Source organism: Tympanuchus pallidicinctus, unplaced genomic scaffold (genome assembly GCF_026119805.1).
Source record: "Tympanuchus pallidicinctus isolate F22 unplaced genomic scaffold, pur_lepc_1.0 scaffold3, whole genome shotgun sequence".
NCBI classification, from domain to species: domain Eukaryota; kingdom Metazoa; phylum Chordata; class Aves; order Galliformes; family Phasianidae; genus Tympanuchus; species Tympanuchus pallidicinctus.
In genome coordinates, this window is record NW_026294747.1 from 27,050,221 (window position 1) to 27,073,822 (window position 23,602).

Below are 23,602 nucleotides of genomic sequence, written 5' to 3' on the forward strand. Positions count from 1 at the left end.
GACAGGACAAGTATGAAAAACATGCTCCATAAATCTCAAAAATCTACCTCAGTTGGCTTTCCTGAATGTCTTCATGAAGAGATGTTGCCTTTCATAATGATACCTGGAAGGGTCTCAGCGCATTAAGATGTTATAAGAATATTGGCCTTACAGACTAGAGAGTTTACAGCTTAAAGGTGTGAAAACAAACAACAAAACTGGAATAGTCTTCATCAATTACACAGCACTGCTGGTAGATTTGAAAAATGTAAAGGCAATAAGCTGATCCAGCTTCCTAAGCATCGTGTGTAGACAAAATAAGACATTGTAAAGCATTAATTGTTCCAGAGTTCCTAACAGCAAGGAACTTTGGAGATTCAGTTGTGTTTTGTTTTGTTTTGCATTTTTTTCAATGAGTTTCCAATGATCTTAGGCTAGAGTTGTGTTTCACATTAAAATTTTCTATCTGAAATTCATCCTCAATCTAATCTTACTCCTACAGTAACAAGATTTTTAAATACTTATTCAGAAGAGTAGAAATGTCATAGGTTTACTGCACAAATCTCATCTTTGGTTACTGAATTTCTCATTTGGGTTATATCAAAAGTGAGTCTGATTCCTCTTTTTTTTTTCCCCTCTTATTAATCTTCTAAAGCTGACTATGCTGTGACACATAAAAAAGACATTATCATTTCTACAAACAAAATAACTAACCAAGCTCCAGAATGCTCAGTGCTGCAGGAAAGGCTAATTACAGACAGCTAGACATCTCCAGCTGCCATACACCTGTCCAACAGCTAAACATTTAAAGTTACATAAGAGGGAGCCAGAGAAATAAAATCTGCAAATCAGAGGTCTTCCAGATTTCCCACTAACAGCTACACTTTCTAAATAAATAAATAAATGAAAATAAAAAGTAACAATTGAACTGCAGTTTAAAGCCCTGTGAGCATCGGCATCCCTGAATATGCAGGTCAACACCTTTTTCACATTGCTGGGGTGAGAGATATGCCACCTTAGCTGTGCCTCAGCGAAACAATAAAAAGCTCGAGATAAAAGCCCAACAAAAATTGCTCTGCTGCCAATTAAGAGTGTGGCAGCAGCTTCTTATTCCCCTGTGCCATCACAGTGTGTGAAATTAAACAGCAGCTACCACTCTAGCCACTAGCTTCATGAATGAACACTTGCCTTCATCCTGTTCATTACAATATGAAAGCTTCAAAACTACGGTCACTGCAGACACTTCTGCCTCTTAATTCATGAGGGAAAAAGCCACCAGTGTTTGGGTTTCTTCAGTACCTCAGCAGCAATGCCAGAATCAGACTGCCAAGCAGTCTTCAACTTCTTAACAAGCAAGCCACATTCTCCCTTTTCACCTTTGTCAAAAGGCTGAGTCAAGGGGATGGTTAGAATCATAGAATCACTAGGGTTGGAAAAGACCTAAAAGATCATCCAGTCCAACCATTCACCTATTCCCAATAGCTCCTACTAAACCATGTCCCTCAACACAACATCCAGCCTTTCCGTGAACCCAGGGTTGGTGACTCCATCACCTCCCTTGGCAGTCCATTTCTCTTTTTCCCATCTCTGCTCTGGTTTAAATACTTCACAGGACTTCCTAGACCTGGACTGTGTTCTTTTTTCTTCCAGGCTGTCAGCTGACTACTGTCAGAAGCCTGCCTTTCTTTTACTGACAGCTTTAGGGAGCAACCAGCCTACAACTTAAGTTTGAGCTTCTTTGGGATTTCAGTCCCTTAAACTGTTCTCATCACTTTTTCTGTTCCCTGCTCGCACTTACCTCTTCCCAAATGACATTGTGCAGACACATTCCCATATTCCCACCACGGCTTTCTGCAGCACCTTTTCTTACATCCTTGCACTGGTTCAGGAAACATTTGTTTCATGGCAATTTCACTTTTAATATGATTAGGGAAAAGTGATTTGTGGCAAAGCATGTCAGCCATGTTCAAGAGTACTGCCAGCAGACACACTCTGCACAGATACCACTTTAAGCAGGAGAGCAATCCCCAGCTGAAGTCGCATTAATCCTTTCGGAAGTCACTTCAGAAAAGTGACTCTTAACATTAAGGATGAATGATCTTATACTGTCACTTTCCATGAGGTTTCCTACTCGTGTTTTAAAAACCTTTTCCTTTACTCTCTAGACTGGTTGTTCCTTGAAGAAATGCCATAAATATACATATTTATATCTCAGCTGCTCACAGGCAGACTTGAAAGGAAAAAAACAAAGCTAAACAGTGGAAGGAGGTGGCAAAACAGCAAGACATCACAAAAAGCCACACAAGACTATATCCTCAGAGTAAGGTTAAGATTATTCATGTTCATATTCATTTGTCTGAAACAGATTCTGTTTAAAACCTCAGCAACCTTTTCTAAAAAAAAAAAAAAAAAAAAAAAAAAAAACTGCTTGGGGGAAAACTATGAAGAATGCAAGTCTCTCTCAACCCATGGCAACAAGCCCAATGGCACTAGGCAGCAAAAGAAAGTGCGCAGATTACCCAATAGAGCCTGTTGTTTATGAAGAACAGATCACAGCAGGTTAAGTGCAGCATGGAAAGGGAATGGCATTTATGCAAAACACAGCATAACAACAAAAAGGAGAGAGCCAGTCTTGGGAACTGAAACTGGTTTTAGCCATGTCCAATTCTGCACAACAGTACATGACCTCAGTTCTGTACAATTAATCAAATTACTCCTATCAAACAAGCATCCTTATGTTCTGAACAACTCAAATTTTATCTGTCTGCTTATATTACTATTGATTAATCACTAAGAGCTTTTGTTATATAAGTAATATTCCTCACATAGTGACTGGAACATGGAGAAATAGCCTTACTGCGTTTTCCAGAATAATTCACCAGGTCTGTCCCTATATACAGTCATTCTGTTGTGCCTTCAATGCCACCACCTCTTCCACACCGAAGATCCACATTACATTTTTAGATGTACAAACAGTACTAAAAGGGAGGCTTGATAAGGTCTTGGCAGTACATGGACTCCTAGAATAAGGGAAGTAATGGACATGGTGCATAGGTACAATTATAAAAATAAGGAATTAACAGGTGGCTGTTCCCCTTCTTGCAGTACACAAAATTCATTATAAGCAGCTCTGACTAGGAGCGTTGGACATCCATCAATATAACTGGTGGCAATATTTCTTTTCAGTCTAGATTTTGCAGGCTATGAAAGGAGTCTATAGGAGCAAACGTAAGACACACAGGGCAGCTTCAAAGTGTTTAAACATAAACTAAAGCAAAGTTTTTGCCCTCCTCCCTTCTATCACTGTTACTACATCCAACTGTTTGGTCTTTGAGCCATTTCTTCTGCAGGAGAGCAGGAGGAACTAAGACAAGCAGGTCCCCCTTGCCAGCTGCTCCCTATGCAGCACACACCGCAGGGGGCAGAACACCAGACCGGCTATGCCCTGGTTCCTGAGTCTAAGGACTCCTCCAAAGTGTGGTAGATCCAGCCCCCAAACTCAGTCAGCTTTGTTCTGCTTGAAATTCAAGGAGCTAGAAAATGTAGACTTGAGCTGCCTCAAAAAGCCTCACTTAGCACTGTTTTCTGTGTTCACTCATAGTGCAACATGTGATAGCAATTTGGTTTCTAATCAAGAGGATGATGATGAAACAAAGTCAACAGCTCAATCTGGTAAAGATCAAGTAGGTTCTGTGAACATACTGTTAGCACTACCAAAAGCAGTTTCCAAACCTGCACTGCTTCTGTCCCATGAAATTCTTGTGGGAGCAAGAATTTCCACTCAATAATGAAACAAAAACAGACAGTTTGAAGTCTGATGGCAAGGACAGCAATGTTGGCCTGAACATCTACATGCTATGTACACATCTACAAGGAAGAGGCTCAGCTCAACATCTGTGAGTCAAGCAAGACATCTGATATTCTACGTATACACATGCATATTTTACCCCCTCTCATCAAAATTTTTCTTTCACCTTAAGTATGTCTGCAATAAAAGTTACACGACAGTGATAAAATTGCTGAAAAATCTTCCCCAAGCAACTCCAAGTACAGGGTATACGCTGAAATGTGTGTAACTGGTTAGATTCTTACTGGGACAGGGATCCAAAGCTGAAGATCTTAGTGGATATTCCTCCTAAAACATCACTAACTATGTTGTAAGCTTCCCAGATGAGATTCTGGAGTTTGGATGGAGATGCTCAGAGGGTACTGAACCAGAATAAACTAATAACATCACAGATCTGACTTTTGCACAGCCCCAGGCACTTGAAGAACCAGCCTACACAGCTCTTCTGCAGAGCAGAACCTGGGGGTGCCAATTTTCTGCTAAAGAGATGCAGTGTCCAAGCAACCTCCAACAGACCAGATCTATTTGTGAGCAGCTGGAAGCAAAACCGTTTACGCTGTTTACTAAAATTCTACTTTTTAATCATGCTTTTAAAATCAAGTTAAATTAATTTGAACCAGAAGCTAAAATGTTTGGCTCAAATGCAGATTGAAACCAGTTAGCTTCCTCAGCCATTGTTTTTCATTCACATCTTCGGCAGGGACAACAACCTTAAATGTTGCAATACAACCCATGAAGCTTGCTCCTGAGGTATGTGGAACACAGGGCGTTAAGATCCAAGGAATGATATGAATTTCAGTTAATGCCAATTGCAAAAGGATCATGGGCTTTCCTCCACATGCCAGGTAAAACAAAAGAATTTTCATGTTCACAGTAGATAGAACTAAATAAAGGAAGAATGTGAAACATCACTTGGCCATCAGATCAGAATACATATTTTTTTCTAAGCAGTTTCATGCTGCTGCTCCACTGAGAACATTGGCAAACCACACTGGCCAGGGAATGTGCAGAAAAGAGGCCCAATAACTGCTCCACAGTCCAGATGCCAGCACCCATCTACCAGCTAAGCCTGTCTGAAATAAAGCTTTATCAACTTTGCCCTCATTCTAGCTTATAAAGAATCACCTGCATCCCCTACTCTAATCTCCAAGAGGCTGATGGACAGCTGACAAACACTACAAGTCAGCTTTCCTTACTCCTTTCTTCTTGAACTACGAAGTTCAACACGCAACAATCAGTTGGCTGCTCTGCTAGGTTTTTATAAGTATTCCATTCCAGTGCCAACATAACATGAGCAACTCTGCACAAAATCCAATTTCAACAATTGGTTGAGACTGCAGTCAGATTTTAAGAAACCGCGGCCGTATCTCTTGCTCCCAGCTTCCAAAGATGCTCCATGCTGCACATCAATATGATGCTGCTCCAAAGAAGTATGCAGAGTTGGCACGATGGAGAAAACTTTCCCCACTTCACCATGAAAAAAAAGAACACAACAACAAAACAAAAACACTCCCACGCAACAGATAATGGGAGGGTAAGGCCAAGGGGGAATACAGACTTTTCATGGGTTATCACAAGAAAATCTTTCCTCTCCTTTTTCCTTAGGCATTGCAAAGTGTTTGAACTAGCCCCAAAGCCTTCTGAGATTCTCATCTTTTTGAAGCCAATATTGATTTTACTTTGGATTTTTTAAAAACCTTCCAAAGACTTTGCAAACAACAACTACCAAATCCTCAGATTTTTCAGAGACACAAGATATCTAGAACAGTGCTAGACATAGGGAAGCCAAGACAAAATGTTGCATGATTTACCCAAGCTCACAAAGCCACCAAGGATGCAGAATTTAGGTTTATGAGATCTGCCACGGTGAGCACATGTCTTACATTTCCTATCTGCCAGGGAACAGCACACAAACCATTTTTAACATCCAGTTCTGTCAGCACTAGAACTCTACTCAAAATGCCAATGGTAACAGCCAAATAATGTTGCACATTTCTACCCTGCGTTGGCAGTGTCCCATCACTGGAAGTGTTCAAGGCAAGGTCGGATGGAGCTGTGAGCAACCTGATCAAAGGGGCTTTGAGCAACCTGATCAAAGTGAAAGGTGTCTAGGTGATTCTTCAGATCCATTCCAACACAAACTGTTTTATGATTAGCAGACCACTCTTCCTCTCCAAATTTCCTTCAAGAGTACTTTCTTTTCGCCACAACTATTCCAATTTCTTTGGGAGCCTGCAGGACCTCTCCCAGTTGAATTGTTTGTGAAAGATTTTCAGTGATCACGATTGACTACTGATTTTGCACAGATATTAAAGGTCAACAAACAATGAGCCTCTCCTGCTAGCCCTGCTTGGGATAACTGCTTCTCAAGAGAAGCAACATTATGAAACAGTCTACTAACCCAGCACACCACTGAGTTCCAGCAAGTAACCACTTAAGAATCAAAACCCTAAACAATTCTCATTACTTCCTTTCTAGATCCTCAAGCCACAACAGGGCAAAGAATAAGAAGAAAGAGTATGTCAACAACAAGTGCCACACAGAGAGAAGAAGCTGAGTAGACCACTCTTATGCTGAGATAGATGAAGCACAGGTAAAAGCAGAGTGAGCTTGGTTCACCCTGTACTATCTGAGTTAAAATGCACTTTTCAGCACATCTTAAGAGAAAACTTGGTCTCCCCAGCAACTTCCAGCTTAGATGATTTGCTTCTGTGCTACAATGGAGGTAAATGATATCACATATGCATGTGTCTTAAGGTACAAACAGTGACCAATCAAAATTTCCTATTGGTTAAAGTCCTCAGCTTTCAGCACCTTCACCTTAGTAATCAGGCTGTGTACCCACATTGCCATTCTCACTTGGCTCACATCCTAGCAGTAAATCCTTTGTAGTCACTAAGAGGAAGGCAGTAAAAACTTTACCTGTGTGAATGATCCATCCTCATTGCATTCTGGGATGAAAACTGCTTCCTGGGGCTTCTTTGCCTGTTCCAGTGCTTGAGCTCTCTCTAACCGACACTTGCTTTGGCCAGCATCTACAAGAAGAGAAGCAAACCCCTTAGATTGCAAATAACCCATTTGGATTCTTCATAGCTACCAGGTGCACATTACAGCTGAGAGGAAGAAGAAAAAAAAAAAAAAGACATCAACAACCATTATCTGCACATTAAAAAAGCAGCAATGGAGTTAGCAGTATTGACTCCCAAATACAAATCTATAGCGTCAAACTTTGAAACAATTAATGAAGAACTGCCTAATTCCTCTTGGCAGCAGCATTTACGGTCATCTACATTAAAGGCTTCTTCCATGCATAATATTTACATAGTGAAAGGTCCTTCTGGAGGAAGTTGTGTTTGTTCAATTGTTAACAGCCTGTAACTGAGCATAAGCCAAATAATTTAAGCTGAGAAGTGAACAATGTGAAAGCAGGGATGGCCCCAGCAAAGATTCTCAGAGCAATTCTAGATGCCAAAATAACCAGTTAACCAGCTAAGCTTTCACCTTCATGTCATTCAGACAAAGTAGATGCCTGTGGTTTACTGAAACCCATCTTCTACCTCTAGTCCCATAGCTTATAGCTAGGTATGCATTACACCACCTCATACCACCTAATCTGCCAGCAAGAAGAAATGTTACTCTGTGAGCTGAGCTTGAAGGGGTTAAAAATTCAGTTCTGCATTTATTTCAGCTGACAGCTGCATGTAACATGACCTTAAACCCTTCCAGCTCTAGTGCACCTTTACAGAATGTAGGCCCAGATAAGACTGACTGATGGGTCAAAAAGGAGATTGATCCTATATAGATACAGATTGACTCTGTGTTTACATTCAAAAGCACAATGTTTAACAGTACTGCTTTCAGACTGTAAAGGAGGAAAACAGCAAACATCTGCTTCTATGGGACTGACAGGGACCAGCACCTCCTTTCTTTTCACAGGAATCCACAGACTGAAAGATTTTAAGTGTAAAAAAAGTGTTCAAGATAAGAACTTCATACAACTGATGACTCAAGAGACTAAGATTCAGGTTTGCTAATATTATCTATGCAATTTCATTTTAAATGTTTCACATTAACACACTCCCCAGTAAGTATTTAAAAAGTCTTATGAAATTATGGAAATCAGCCCCTTCCTGTTTGGAAAAAAAAAGAAAAAAGAAAAAAAAAAACGATCAATATTTGCAGCAAAGTATTCAGCACAGATATCTGTAGCTTAAGTGTTGGGTTACAGAGCAAGAAGGCCTGCATCAGTTCTGCCATTGACCAACAACCAGAGACCCCACCTCCCTATGACCTTGTATCCCCACTGACCCTATGTAACTCCCATGTTTACACTGTAATTTGTTTGCCAGTGGTTTGCACAACGCCCTCAGCAAGTGGGTCTTTGATCTCAGGTGGACCTAAGATGAACTCATAAAAAGACTAAGATTATTACAGAGTTTAAAGACTGTCTTAAATTTACACTGAATTTTGAGAAGCATTAGTAGGTTTTATTTTGTTTGTTTGCTGGTTAAGTTAGCCTTGATATAACATGAAGGCTGGAATTTCAATTTTTGGATGCAAAAGTGACCAGACAGTCAGACTCTGTTTGCATACCTCCATTGGAGGACAGGTTTGCAAGCTACGTGCTAGTTACTTCTGCTGGAGAAGAAGCACTGGCAATGCTATTAACTGGAATATCTAACCGTCACCTGCAGATTTCCTGTTCAAGCCCAGGAGTCTGATCTAGCTTGGCATGACATAGGACATTATTACAAAAAAGAAATGTAAAGCATTTCCACATAGCATCCACATCAGTGCTTGTGCACTTAACCCTCACGCACAGCAGTACCTACATAACTGAAACTACATGCTTCACCATGATGGTAGGAACAAACTTTTCATGGTACCCTTCTAGCATGAAGATGCTTGGAGTCCAGGTAGAGAACTGTCATCTCCAATCCCCTTTCAATTTGCCTAATGCACACAAAACCAAGCTCTCAACAGAAGGAAAAGATGGTATAAACATGGTACAATGAAGTGTCTCTATCTTTTCTAGCAACTGTAACAGGTCTTTACATAGCTAACTCTCCTGTCATGCAGTTGATCACATTGTGTAGCACACCACCACTACAACAAAGAGTTTAAGAGCTCATCACTGTTGCATCATCCTCTTTCACAATTCAACCTTTTGCTCAAGAGGCATCATTTCAGAAATTGTTGCTGAAGAAGCACAGGGAAGATGGCAAATATTTTTCCTCTTCACAAACACTCGGCAGTAATTATTTCTCCCCTCCTCCCTCATTGATTTCCAAGGGTGGTGCCAGACCTTTTACAGTCTTGACTTGGAACAATCATCTCTGCTGCACAGGCGGGAGAGGTGTGTGTATGCTGCTATCTTTTTTGTCTGTTTCGCAGACTGATCCAGTAAGAATAGTGCCTTTAATATCAACATTTACCCATTTGTTTTTAAAAATGACTGTCAATCCTCACTCCACAGGCTGGTATTTTTATAATGTTTGCAACAACACGTGATTTCAGTGGGATTACTTCACCTTGCTATTTTTGCTTTATTAATTATAAAACATAAAATATTACATAAGTGCCAAGCATTAAAAAGTAGATGCCAAATGGCTCACCCCGAATATAAGATGTACTTTTTCTTCTCTTTTCTTACAAATGTTCTCAGAATTATCAAACACCAAGCTTACAAAACAGAATGTCTTTACTGCATTCCAGTTTTACATCTCAGACTAAAGAAGACCTTCTCCCCTTCCATAAGTAAGGTGGGAAAAGCAAAACAAAACAGGATGACCTTTCAAAAAAGCCAAGCTGTTTAATAATTTTGTTTTAAATGCCTTCAAGCTTAAGACAGTTTCACTGCAGCTCCGAAAGCTGCCTTTTAAAGAAAATTCATTCTCAGGCTGATAGCTGGCAACCAGGAGACTGAACTACACGTGATGTTTCTGACATCTGGGGCCTAATCCACAGACTACAGGTGCACATAATTTTGGATTTTGCAATGAAGTTGGCTAGTTACCATGGCTGATCTTATCCATGAACAGTTTATTCAAACAAGACCACCATGTCCCTCATAATATACACAATGCACTCCTGAATAAGTCCCAAAAATTCCAGCACTCTCACTTCAACAGGTAGAGGCAGTTTTGATACAACACAGCATCATGGCATGAAGACTAAAGGTCCTAATAATACAAAGCAAAACATCTTTGGGCATCTACAGAAAGCTAGCAGCAAATCTATACTATGTAACCACAAAAATCTAAAAACTATTTAGATTTGTTTTTACCAAAAGCCCAAAGGGCAAAAATCGATCCAAACAGCAACTATTAATAGTTGCATTAGGTAACCATCTCACATACAAGCCAGACCCCCATCAGACACAAGACAGTCCAGCTATTCCGAAATCAGCAGATTCATATCCGTTTTCTCCAGCCAATGATTCGTGTCCTTACATGAAATAGGCAAAAAGGGGAGCTGAGCCAACTACAAAAATGTGCTCATCTTCTCACACAATGTCAATCGTTCTCCACACTCCCCACTGTTTTCCATTTCATTTCTAAAGTCCTGCAGTCTCCAACACGTTTCCTTCCACGCTGGCATACTTTGCTGCATCCTTGATACCCAGACACCACTGCTGTTCCCTACCTTATTTAGAGCAGATCTAAAAACATGCCAAAATTTGAAAAAGGATTGCAAATATCAGATTTTGAGAAAGAGGGATTTATTTTTTTCCACCCTTCAATAGGAATAAGAAAGTTCAAAGATGAAATACACTGATCTAGTAAATGGACAGAAAAAAAGAAGGAAAATTTTTCCCTCCCAGTGAGAACAGTAGGTAGAAGAACAAGGACTTTTCAAGCAACATATCACTAGCCACAATGAGATCTCCCTTTCCAGCACTCTAGCCAAAGATGCATTCACCAAGATCTCCCAGGAATATAGGCTGAAGACTTCTGTTACAATTCCCATCAGTAACTTGCAGATTCTTCCTACCCTGTGACTTATGATTGCAGAACTAGTTCTGTACCATCACTTTTCAAAACTAAACACTATAAATCCAAAAGGAAACCTTCTGAATACACCCCAACTCCTTTTTTAATTAAATAGGGCAAATAAGTTCCTACAAATTGCTGGTTAACACTGAACTTAGGTGCTTAAGACACAGATATCCAATATACCTAAAAAAAAAATTCACTGAACAATCTTGAGAGCTTGCCAAGACTCATTTAACTAGTATTTGTCCACCATTCCTGTAGAATTTTGTTATTTAACATAAGATGTTACCAGGCCAGCTGACCAAATATCTGGGTACACGTGCTTTGCTGTGTATTTTACACATAGCACATCTGGAATGATTCTCTGAAATCTCATCAACAAGGCTCCATTTGTCATGGATGCCACAGGTTGATCTTTTTAAGCTACTCTTTTAATCCTTCAGAACTGGTGTGTCCATAAGGGCTGGGAAGGAGTTAGGATAATTTAGTACTGGATGAATTTCAGTGAATAAAAGTTAGAGTTCCTGAAGGAATGACAAGATTTCACCCTTAAAGGCTTCTTGAGAGAAAAGAAAGCAAAGCTGATTCCAAAAGGTTCTGCTCTGTTCTCACTATGGAAACCATTCTGCTTGCCTTAGCACAGTACAGTTCAAGTTATCAGGATATGAAGTTGGAAACCTAAGGTAATCTGGGGCCCAGGACAATGTACTTCCTCTTTTCCTTATTTTATTTACCAGATTTCCACTTCCTCCTTGGAGAAGGAGGCACAAGTTAAGACTGCTAATTTCACAAGAATATAGTCTTGGATATGGTGTCTACCAGAATTTCCTCCAGGATCCCTTCTAGTTCTACAGGAGTTCCTCTGTAGAATACCTTCGTCACGCAGGAGGAACAAAGGCTGTTCAGCATGAACACAGTGCTCCACTCCAAGTGGTAGAATGTGCTCAAGAATTACTGGTGCTATTCTCTTACTGAGAATACAAGATACAGACCTGTATGTAGTTAAGCACACCTGTTTTGCAGCTGTCTGCATTCACAAGAACAATGATCTCTATGCACAAGCAGAGGCCATAGCCCCACCGTGACTGGAAGAATAAAGTACTTTTCTATAGCAGCACCAGCAAAGTTAAATATAATAGTTAAAGGATTATTTGTACTTCCCAGAGATTCACTGAAATGTTAGACAGTGGGCTAAAAGCAAGACTTGCTGTTGTCAAACGTTATCATGTTATTAGGTGGCTGTGCAGTGAAACAGGATAATGGGAAAAGGGAAAGGAGAATACAAGCAGTTTCAGCTAAACATTTCAGCTATCTGAGCGTACAAAAAGGAAAAGTATACTTCACCTGTGCTTAAGAGAACAAATTTAGTTATTTCCCTGGGAGGCCTTGCAATCATGATAGACTGTACAGTTTTGCAATCAGCATTTTCATCATTTCCAGAAACAGAAGTTTTTGCACATAGCTGTACCACACTACAGATCTTATGTTTTAAATGACTGAATGGTGCCAGTTTATGTGCCAGTTTCAGTGTGGAATTGGGGTTTTCTTTTCTCTTTATTTAAGCCACTCTGCCGTAGGAGAGAAGCTGCCATAAAACAACCCAGCAGCGCTAAGAAAAATCATAGAAGTAAGCCTTTTTCAACCATTTATCTTTCCACGGGGATTCTAATGAGTTTCTCCTGTCACTTTAACCAACTGCTAAAAACATCTGTGCCATCTGCCCCCTGAGTCAATTGTGCTCTCAGAAAACGCACTCGATTTTTCACTTCACTGCAGAAGTAAACCATTTGTGTGACAAGACACCAACATTCCTGAAATAAAAAGTAGCAGCTTTATGCTACGCACTAAAAATGCTGAATTGAGAGAAAGACAATATCCTCACTTCTAAGTAAAGGTGCAATGGCAGAAGACACGCAAAGACTTGCATGCATTCTGTCTTCTTATTTAGCTCAGTACAGAAATAGTGAAAAGGTCCTTTTTCAGGCTTGCACATTATCTAATGTGCATACACATTCTTCCTCACTTCACACTCCTATCTCTCAAAGGTATCCCTGTTTCTTTCTGGTGCAGTAGCAAGGAAAATCTCTTCTTGGAGGATCTGGTTTTGCATTTCCACAAGTCAGCTCATGTTACTCCATGGACACACATTTGGGGCCTTCTTCTCGGGTGCCTCTGGCTCCTTTGACCTCTTTCATTCATAATTCCACTAGTTCTTACCTGTGTCACCTACATTCCAGTTTCAGATTCCCATGCCCTTGTTGATGCATTATTTCAATCAGTTTACAATCAGTGCATGGTAACATACTCAAGCAAGCAGTCTGTCAGTGGGCAGGACTGCCATTCTGCCATTCCCCCCCCCAAAGGGGTTGAAATTCACCTACCTTTGCACCGGCCACGATGTGTCACACTCAGGCTTGACTCCCGGCACTTGGCTCGCTGGTAGTCACACATGGACTCGTATGTTCTGCCATCGGAGGCACAGAGTGGTTTGGACTGGGACCTGGAGCAATGCAGGTTACACTGAGGGTCTCTGTCACGGTCGCTTATTAAAAACTGAAGAGAATGAGAAAAAAAAAAGGAGAGAGAGTGGGAGGAAAAAATTAGTTTTGTTTAGCTTCCCAAAACACAGCACAGCACACTTTGTTTTTCTGACAATAGCAATACAGTCTATAATGCAGTTTAAGCCGCCTACCAAAGCTGATTTGCCTGAAGGGAACTTAAAATGAAACACATACATTTTTTTTATTTTTAAGGGTCTTTGCCATTCCATTTTCTTTAGTAGAAGGGAAATATTACTCATTCTGCCTCACCTCTGAAAACACAAGACGTGCAAAGCCAAACACAACCCACACGGGAAGGGCAATACTGAGTCACATCAGCCCAGCTTGCCCAGTGCCCTGACACAAACAGCATCTGGTACGAGACAACTTTAGTTAGAGGTGCAAGAAACCCATCACCAAAGATGGAGGAACCCAAACAACCTATCAAGATTGGCCCCTGTAGGTGAACCATGGATGTGGCCAGCTTTATATCACCAGTTCATTTGTTCATTAATTAAAGCATTACTTATATCATTGGCAGATACCGCCTGAAGCGGCACAGACCTGCACACTCACAAGGCCACATTTTGCTGCTTCCCCATGTCACCAGCTAACAATCTAACTGCAAACTACATGAAAAACTACTTCCCATAGAAGATTTGAATTTGCCATCTTTCTGAATGTCTCTTCTTTCTGAGCATGTAATGCAGATGCAGCTTATTTTTCTACATGCATGTGGCACTCCTTTCTCATCAGTCTCTCAGCACTGAAATCCCAGCATCCCAAGTGCTCACCCTAATGTTCTCCACACCACATCACTGCTGTTCCCCTTCTCTGAAGTCATCCTAATTTCTGCCTTATATTTTGGAGACAGCGAAAGCCACAATGCACATAAGGACAAGCCCTCCCCTTCCACCAGCTTGTTCCCTGAAAAGCCCAACAACTGGTGATGGGTTACCATTATACCCCCAGCTGCACTCCAACCAGCCTGCAGCAAAACCAGATTTCTTTCCCAAGTTCATGCTGTCTTCCCAAAGACTCTGATTATTATTTGTTTTTCCATCATCAGTGGCCTAGAGTTTCATCAGGACAGTAGCAGCCCTTTTCACTGCCTTGTTTAGTGGTTAAATAGTCAAATCCCCACTTCTTTCCAAACCCAACTATCTGCTCACAGCAGACTTTAAATGAGCGCCATGAGGATTAAGCAAGGAAAACGGATGGGAAGTTAAGCCTGTCTTGCACTTCCCCTTCCTAAGCTCCATCTCTAAAGCCTCTCTCAAGCCCGAGGGAACCAGAGCTGCTCTCTGACACACCATGATCCCAGCACGCTGTCAAACCACTTAAGAGCTCTGCAGTTTGGAGCTGGCTGGCAAGTGGGCACTGACTGACACCATGCTTGCATGCACAAAGCCACACTCTCCAAGTGTGTTGATAGCTGGATGCCTTACAGGGAAGTGTGAGTCACTGCCATAATCACCTTGGTGTTACAGTTGCCTACAAAGCTGTCTGCTCCATGCTTTGAGGTTAAAGCTGCTGAAAAAACATTGCCTGAAGCCTAGTTTGGGATGGTTTTTAACCACTCCAGCAATGTGCATCTCAGAAATTTGTTTTTTGACATTTAAAAAAAATTTCTTTGCTCTCATTCTCCCTCTCAATTAAGCAAGATGAAAAACAATTGAGAAATTGAATATTTTCATATGAAAACATATTAGCCCTATACTGGTGGGTCTTTTGAAGACTCATGCGTTACTAAGAACCCTATTAAAATCTGACAGCTGGGAAAAGTAAGCAAGGTCTGCACTTGTTTTAACTTGGGTGGGGCAAACTTTTTTTTTTCCAATTCTCATCTGTCAGATTTGCCAAAATTTGTAACAGCAGAGTTTTTTAAATGTTTTTGTTCCCTTTCTGCAACGCTTTCTATAACCTGGCAACACCTGTTCCAAATGGGAAATTGGAAAATTTAAACCTGAAGGCAATTTTAAATGGTTTATAGAGACCTGGACTAGACTATAAAAACACTGTAAAACCGGACCAGATTTTTGCCCAGTTCTTGTCTACCAGAAGTTAGCTTGAAATTACTCTAGTAATTTCATGCCATGTTTTCTGTAGCTCCTGAGGTGCAAAGATCCCCAGTGTCTCTAAACATACATCAACAGGCAGCAGACTGGTGATGCTGAAGAGTCCTCCCAGTGTGTAATGTCAGAGACTGTGACAGACTTGCAAAGCTTTTCAGCTGTCTATGTAAACAGACTTTAAAAGCAGAAGAGCCTGACAGCACAGCTCAGTACACATGCTGTGGTTAAGCATTCAGTAAAACACAGAAGCCACTCTGCTTCAGAAGGATAGGCATATTTGTCATTTATCATGACTGAGGGCTTGAGCTATCAGCATGAAGTCACTTTTGCAAACTCCTTTCACCAAAAACTGAGTTCCATGTACCAGAGCTATCCAGAGGAGCACCAAAAAACAGAACATAATTTTCCACCATCAAATCATATCGCAAACATATTGAAAACTCACCTAAGCATCCTGCTGCCTGCACCACAATACTTGCCAGAGGGCCTTATGGGATAGGACTGCTTCTGCTCCCAGAGAGGGCATGGATAAGGAACACAATGCCCCTCTCAGGCAGCCAATACAAATGAGCTGAACCTAGGGCTATGGAACAGCTTTCCATGTGTGCCTCCTCACAGAGGGATGAGAAGGAACAGCTTGACATTGATTAATTACGAGGGCCTGAGGAAACATGCAGAGTGCCCCAATGCAGTCTCTATGAAGTCCTTGCCTACCCAAATGAAGCCAAGAACCACCTAAAAAAATATATATATCAAAGCCTTTTTAGCATTTGTAATTTGGATTACAGCAGGGAGCCCACACAACATGTTAGGTGCTTTCCAGGCACTGAAGATGCCACACCTGCCTTGCCAAAAAAGTTTATGGTTTATGTAGCTGCACAAGATGGTGCTTGTTTTGTTCAACTAGATTTTAATAGCAAAGTTTGCATTAACTTCCAGAAGGATCCAGGATTGTGCCTGTCTGATCAGGGTCCACGTGAACAGCTAGAACTGCCAGCAAGGCTGCATCCCCCCGCAGGCATTGCTAAAGGCTCAAACCCACCTCTGTCAGGACACCTGCTCCACCATGGCTCTAAGCCTTCATCTCTGCTTGGCAGCTTTCAGATAACAAAATGGCAGCTCTTTATCCACCATTTCTAGAGGTGGTCATGTAACACAAGCAATCACCAACACAGTCCATCCACGGATACTTAAGGTAACAGTTATCTTGAGTGCTCATCCCCCCCCAGCACAGGCGGGATATTTTCTTTCTAGCATTTTGCCTCTCCAAGAATGCTCCTTTGTTAGCAGCCTCAGCAATGTACAGCAGAAAAACGCTTGGATGAATGCTGAAACGTGTGTGCCCACTTGGGACAGCGAACAAATGGGAGAGCACTCAAATCTATCACTGTCACAGCTAGGACTACAATTCACAAGTTCCTTGTTTCCAGTCCTTCCTCCCCGCTGAGTGAGCAGGACGCAGCTCCCAGAGAGCCCTTGGCTGCAACAGGAGGCACCACTGGGACAGGGAAGGCCATGAGCAAGGCAGACATGCTGCCCACAAGGCCTGGCCACCAACCCCACCGGCATCACTATAGCACCCCCACAAATCTCTGTTCCCTTCAGAGAGGAGATTATGTATCAGACTTTTCACACAGACTGTCCTATAACTCTTGAATCTAGAATCAAAGTCCTAACAGCCTCGGGGCTCCCACACAAGCAGGCTTTGCAAACAACGGGATGTTCAGCACATGTGGAGGTATACTGGGTGCTCTACACGTGCACAGGCACACCATGTAAGCAGTTCTGCAGCCAAGGAAAAAGCAACCCTGCAAAAAAATGTGCAGCACTAGCCATTCCAAAGCCTCACCCAGAAAGAATAGGGAAATCGTTATCTTAGCTCTGAGATTTCTCGAAGCCTCTTCTCGATACCTGTGTTCTCATTTCCTTCAGATCAGATGACATGCAAAACAAATGGGACTGGAAAGGGTGTTACTGGGCTTATCAGTCCTTTTCTCTCCTCCCCTTCCCTCCAAGGGAGAAGAACTATTAGAAGCAGAAACGAAAACAAAACAAACAGCAATAACAAAAGGCACAAAAACTAGCTGGTAGAATCTATTTTCTAGGAAAATGTTGTAATTGATCATATTTAAATGGTATTTGTTAAACACAGACTCTATAATAAAATTAGCATAAGTAACATTAGAACGAGGCAACAATACATTTTCACAGTATTTGCTTACTTTAAAGGATCCTGCCCTGTTCCAACACCAATCAGTTTGAGACCCTGCTCTAAAGAGTTCACTGCAGTTCTCAGAGCATCATTTCATGTCAAATGCTGTATCTGAATAAGGACATAAACCTCCTCCTTTAGCAAATACATTTACACAGGTGCTTGCAGAAACCACTTCCCAAACTACTTTCTGCTTCTTCAGACTTGAAAAGAAAAAGGAAAGATAAGAGGTCAAAATAAAGTTAACTTTGCCAACAAAGCATATCTGTTCTTTTTCTCCACACCTCAACACCACTGCTGACAAACAACAAACACTGATTAAAGGGTTTTTAATGCTTGTGAAGGAAAGCAGACTCCCTGCAGCTGCACAGCAGCTGGGAACACTTGTGTTATTTAGCCGAGAAAGGTCTGACCCCACAAGTGAAAATGAGCTTGGTGGTCACTCATTCTATTCACCATCTGGGTACATTATAAGCACAAACAGAACAGCACAGCCCTTTGTGATAGGGATGGCAAGAAATGGCCACGGCGCAAAGCGCTTTAGCAAAGTTTCAAGGAAAAGAAGGAGCAAGGGACACAAGTGACAGGAACATGAGAAACTGGAAGTCTATTAAAAAACAAATCTAAAAGAAAAGTGTCCACTGCAGATCAAACCAGAGGTGCCTCAGCTGGTTAGCAGCTTTATTTCACAGCAGTAGTGCAGGCTGCTGCCTAAATTAATGAGGAGTAAAGAGATAGAGGAAACAGAATACGCAATGCCCTATTCCAGTTTCGGCAGACTTCAACTTTAAAGACCCTCTAGAATATACCCTTGGAAAAAGCGATCAATCTAGGTGTGCAGTCACCCATTTGTCTAAGCACTCAGACTGGCCTGTCTTAAGTACAAATGAGCCAGTCCTTCCCAGGGAGAATTCCCCAGGAAAACCATACCATTTTATACATTAGAAGAGACTATAAACTTCTGGACACTTCTGTTGTTGTTGGAAAGCATCATTTCAACATTTCCTAGTTTTAACCTTACAGATTTATGCCTTGGTTTCAAGCTCCAAACTGGTGCAACCAACCATACAGGAGGAAGAACTGGAGCCAAGTCCCTGTTTTAATCATGGCTAGACTTTAAGCCCCATGGCAGGCTGCCTATAGGGCCCAAGAACTTCAACTCCAGCCACAAGTTTGGGATCTTAGCCAGGTTTCCTGCCATGGAACCTAGCAGCCCTCGAAGGTGTCGATGACCCTGCTCTAAGCCAGAGAATCAAAACGTTTGGCTTCTAGAAACATAGAAAGAAAATCTGAAAGCTTTTAAAACTCTGGCAGGGATGGGACCATCATGGTTTGCAGTATCCCTCACGTGCATGTAGATGTCAGCCATCCAGAGCCACCACAGCTCCCAGTAGCTAAGTAGGGGCTTCAGCCTCAGATCTTATCTAGCAGATAGAAAAAAAAAGCAAGAACTTTCAAAGGCAGCTTCCTGCAAAAACAGCTGTGTATTGTGGTGGGAAGAAGGATTAACTGATTTTAATAATCCCTTTTTGGAAATACGTACTTCATTTTCAACCAGGCAGATAAGTTTTTAAACCCAAGTTTCTCAATGATCTATATATCAATAAGTTCAGACTCTGAATGGGTACTTTCTGCCTCCTTACAGTTTCATACCCCAACTTCAAGCATTCCCAACAAATTTTAAAATGGCCCTGCTCCATTCTCAGACAGGGAGGACTTAAGAGAAGGACACTGCAGCACTTTTATTCCTTGAATCATCCCACCTGCAAAGAGTTCTAGCCTAAGTTAAAGCACCACTTATGTTTCAACCCCGGGCCCCCAGCTGTGCAAACAAGAATGGGTTCAAAGCACACAGCCTGCATGCTTGAGGATGGTGAATGCTGGGCAAACATATGTGATCAAACCACAAAGCAGACAAACTCTGTGTATGTATTTGTAGGAGTTCAATTAAAGACAGTTTTTTTCCCTTTACAGGCTGGAAATCTTGTTTTTGCAGTCATTCACCCTCTCCCTCAATTTTTATTCTGTGCAAGCCCCCACAAGGAAGGAGAGAGCTCAAGCATCATGCTTCATCTGCTAGAAGACTTCTAGCTATGGAAATAATACTTTGGTCTGGGGAGTCGGCTTGTGAAGAAAATATGTTGCAGAAGCTGTACTGAGCTTGTAGAAGATGAAGAACTAGAGCCAAGGAAATTGTCTAAGGGCTCACCTACAACAAATAGCTGAGTAGAAAAGCCTCAAAATTTGACCAGTCCCAGAAACGCTCTACTGAGCTTTTTGTTTGTTGGGTTGTTGTTTTGCAGGGGGTGGCTGTGTACGTTTTTCTTGTTTCTGTTGTTTGGTTGGTTTTGTCTTCAGAAATTAAACAAGAAAAAGCCATTACAGCATGAGAGTAAATTTTTAAAGCAGTCTCTTTTACTATCAAGGTGCAAGGTTATGCAGTAAGTAGAATCGTTTAACTAAAGTTCATTTGTGGGAAGGAAAATGCCACATACTAAGACATAAAGAACTTCATTTAAGCTTTTTAAATAATCCTTTCCTCTTCCACAGAATTTTTTCAAAAGGAGATACAGGTATGTGTATAAAAGTCTCTTCAGTTTGATAAATATCGAGCTTGTTGCAGCATATTAGATCAGTAGTTGGATCACAGATCAGTACGCTGATCAACTGGAAGAAAACAAATCTCTAGAACATAACACTTGAACAGAAGTTTTTATTTTATAATTCTAACATGATTTCTAAACCTTTCTAGTTTGGCAATATTAAAGTAGAATCTGATTTAATTCCTTTGAAATAACATTACTTCAGCTTCTGTCAAAGCTCACGCTCATAGTCAGATTATTCTTGTAGCCAAGATGACACACAAGCCTAGAACAAATTTGAGATTAAATTTAATTTGTCAAACACATTGACAAGAGGAGGTATGTTTAACTTGGACTAGCTTCTTCTCATTAGCTGTGCTACTATATATAACATTGAACCAGATAGAAAATCCAGATGTTTGCATAGTCAAGCAATGAATTTCTTGTCCCAAAGGAAACAATGGCAAATCTTCCATTGACTTAAAGGTGGAATGTTGTCTGTAATAAATTGCATTGTTTAATAATCTGTATTACTGTCTGGTTTAGGAGTCGTCTTCTGCATAACTCAAAAACAAAAGCAGACTTCAAAACATCATACTGTACAACTTTCGCCAAGTTAGCCTCCTTTTAGGAGCCATATCCCCTACTTTAGTTTGTCATGATAGCTGAGGCTGTTCTTTTCCCCAGCAAGTACAGCAGGATTATAACTGTGCTGTCACTAGAAAGTGAAAAGTTAACTATTCTACTGTAATAGTGTATAGAATCTCAAGTCTCAGGAAAGCAGCAGAATAGAAGTTGTATAGTTAAATAGAGGGCAGTTTCTCAAGTAAGACTTTTGTGGAAAGCATTCCCTATCCTTACACAGGAAAGTTTTTGTGCCTTAAACCACTGAATAGGCTCCCCATGATCTGGAGCAAATTCTCTTGCCTCTGGACTCTCCTGAATCAAGTAGGAGACTCAAGTACATGCTTTCTCACCCTTCACCATACAACAAACTTCACGTCAGCTTCAGACTTTGCAGAGTTCTGATGATTAAACTTCCCACGTAGGTGCAGAAAGTAGCTATGAAGGAATAATTTCCTGAGCTCATTTTCTGCGTTGTACTCCCTCCAGTAGAAATGGCTACAGTTAGCCCTAGGAATCCCCTTTTTGCCTTCTGAAAGAGCTGGGAGTACTGCGGACAGAATAAGCAAGCTGAGAAAGACAGAAATTCACCTAATGAGATCCAGCTGTATATTCCATAGTACTCCTCCTCTCTGTCTATATTTACTTCCTTCCCAATAATTCCATTAGAATCTTTGTGGGACCTATTACTGCTCAAGAACAAGTGTGAGACCCTTTTCATGAACTTGTTTCAAAAATACTAATGGAAGTTTTCCCAATATTACTTTTCACTACATTGTACTGAACAGTGCAACTCTTCTTCCTTGTTCCAAACTTGTTTCAAAGAGTAGAGGATTCTTCATTTCAAATAAGTTTCTTACACACATCTGTTCTGTACTGTAAGGATGCACAGTAACTGCAAGCATGTCTGATTATAACCAAGTTTTTTTGAAGCACTCTCAAATGAATGATCTATGTGAAGTAAACACAGTCCAAGTTTCCATTAGTAGCCTGCCAGCTACAAATGACTTCTCCTTCAATCCAAAAGTCCTTACAATTTGTCTGCATCACCTGATATCAAGTCATTCAAATCCTTCTCCTAAGCAGTCTCATACTAAACAAAAAGTACTTTTTCCCTTTCCTTCCTCAGTGTTATTGCTATACAAGCAGGGCACCTGTTCTAAATTGAGTTTCTCTATCAGCTGATAAGCTTTCTAAATATCCCAAATTGGCAAAACAAGAAAAATAGCCACTATCTAGTCTTTACCACTGCCAATCTCATTTCAGTGATTAGCCATATGCATTACATATTATAACTGTAAACAAGACAGGTGTATATAGAGAACTACAATTCCTCAAAGTGCTGTACTCTGCTAGCAGATCATCACATGAGAAAAAGTGAGGCTTAACCAGTTTTACAGGCACAGCTTGATAGCCATATCTTTAGAGTTGAGGAAAATGAAAACAGAATTATACAAGGGTACTGTAAGAAATACAGTTTTGTTCTTGTAGATTTTCCAGGATTGAAAATGCCACCCATTAAAACTCCACAGCCCTACATGTTTCAGTTCTTCTTAAATCAGTTCTCCTATAACACTGAAAGAGGCATTCAAATTGAAGTTGGCATCCAGCCTCCATTATAGTTGTTACTGCTGCCAACAGCAGAATCAAGACACAGATATTAGAAATAGCTGAGCTCATTAGTTCAAAACCCAGCGAGGGCTGGCTGCCCATCAGTAGAGGTACACTAACTGAATGCCAGATCTGGCATTCCATTGCATGGGAGGGATATTGAAAAAGAAGGTACCGTGAACATTAAAGATTATACTTTTGTTATCTACATGTACATTCATGTTATCCAAAAGCCATGATGAACCAAACTCAGGGGAAGGTGGCTGTACCAAGAGGCTCGCCACATTCCGTTTGACTTCCATTTGACTTTATACGCACTATCATCAACACTCCAGGATCAATGCTTCTGAAGCTCTCTTACCTGTCTCCTTCCACAGAAGATCTACTTCTGCATCTGGGTTCTCACCCCAACAGTTACACAGAGTAATACAGGAGGTCACCTTTATTTACTCCAGTTCTCCTCTAAAGTATCAAAATCAGTGAAACTGAAGAAAAGAAAGAGGAACTTCGCCTTCTTAATTACAGAATATCATGTTTTCTTATTAAATACAGAGCAGCTCATTTTGTCAGCGCTATGAAAGTAATATTTTTCTCAGATTTATGACCAGCCTTGTTCCAGAGTTCTCAAAGAGATTTTCTCCTAGTATCTTAAAGGCTGTCTCATTCCCCGACTTTCAGTCTATGGATTAAGAAGCAATAGTAAAGATACATTCTCAGTAAAAGTACTAACTGTTTGGTGAATAGCTATGATATCCTCTTTGCTCCTCCTATGAAGCACTGCAGTAGTTACATCCACAGTCTAATCACACAAGCAACTATTTGGCTTTCAGATTGTCAATGTGTGAGCTGCAGAAAGGTGCTTTCAGAGACTCAGCTTTACAAATCAAATGATAACATTTAAGTACATACCATTCAGCAATCTCAACTCTTGCTTGAGCAGATCAGCATAGAGTCCTCAGAATAGCCCTCCAATAAGGTGCTTTTGTCATTGTAAGGCTCCTGCCTTTCACCTTTTAACACTTACTGCTCCAAATGCCAAATCTATCTCAGTGAATTCTACACTGACATAAACGGATGCATTCATCAAAGGCAAGGTTTAAATTCACAATAAAATAGTCCTGTTTAGCAAGAAAAGAA

The 23,602-nt window shown here is 40.9% G+C and overlaps 1 protein-coding gene across 4 annotated transcripts in view; it reads right to left on the reverse strand.

Annotated features, from left to right (window-relative positions):
- Positions 1-23,602, reverse strand: part of SMOC1 (SPARC related modular calcium binding 1) — a 124,214-nt gene that overhangs the window by 69,738 nt on the left and 30,874 nt on the right. For all 4 annotated transcript variants that reach the window (XM_052693662.1, XM_052693660.1, XM_052693661.1 and 1 more), the window contains exons 2-3: positions 13,203-13,374; positions 6,749-6,861 (exon numbers count right to left, since the gene is read on the reverse strand). In XM_052693662.1, the coding sequence (XP_052549622.1) occupies positions 6,749-6,861; positions 13,203-13,374 (285 nt within the window). The remainder of the gene's footprint in view (positions 1-6,748; positions 6,862-13,202; positions 13,375-23,602) is intronic.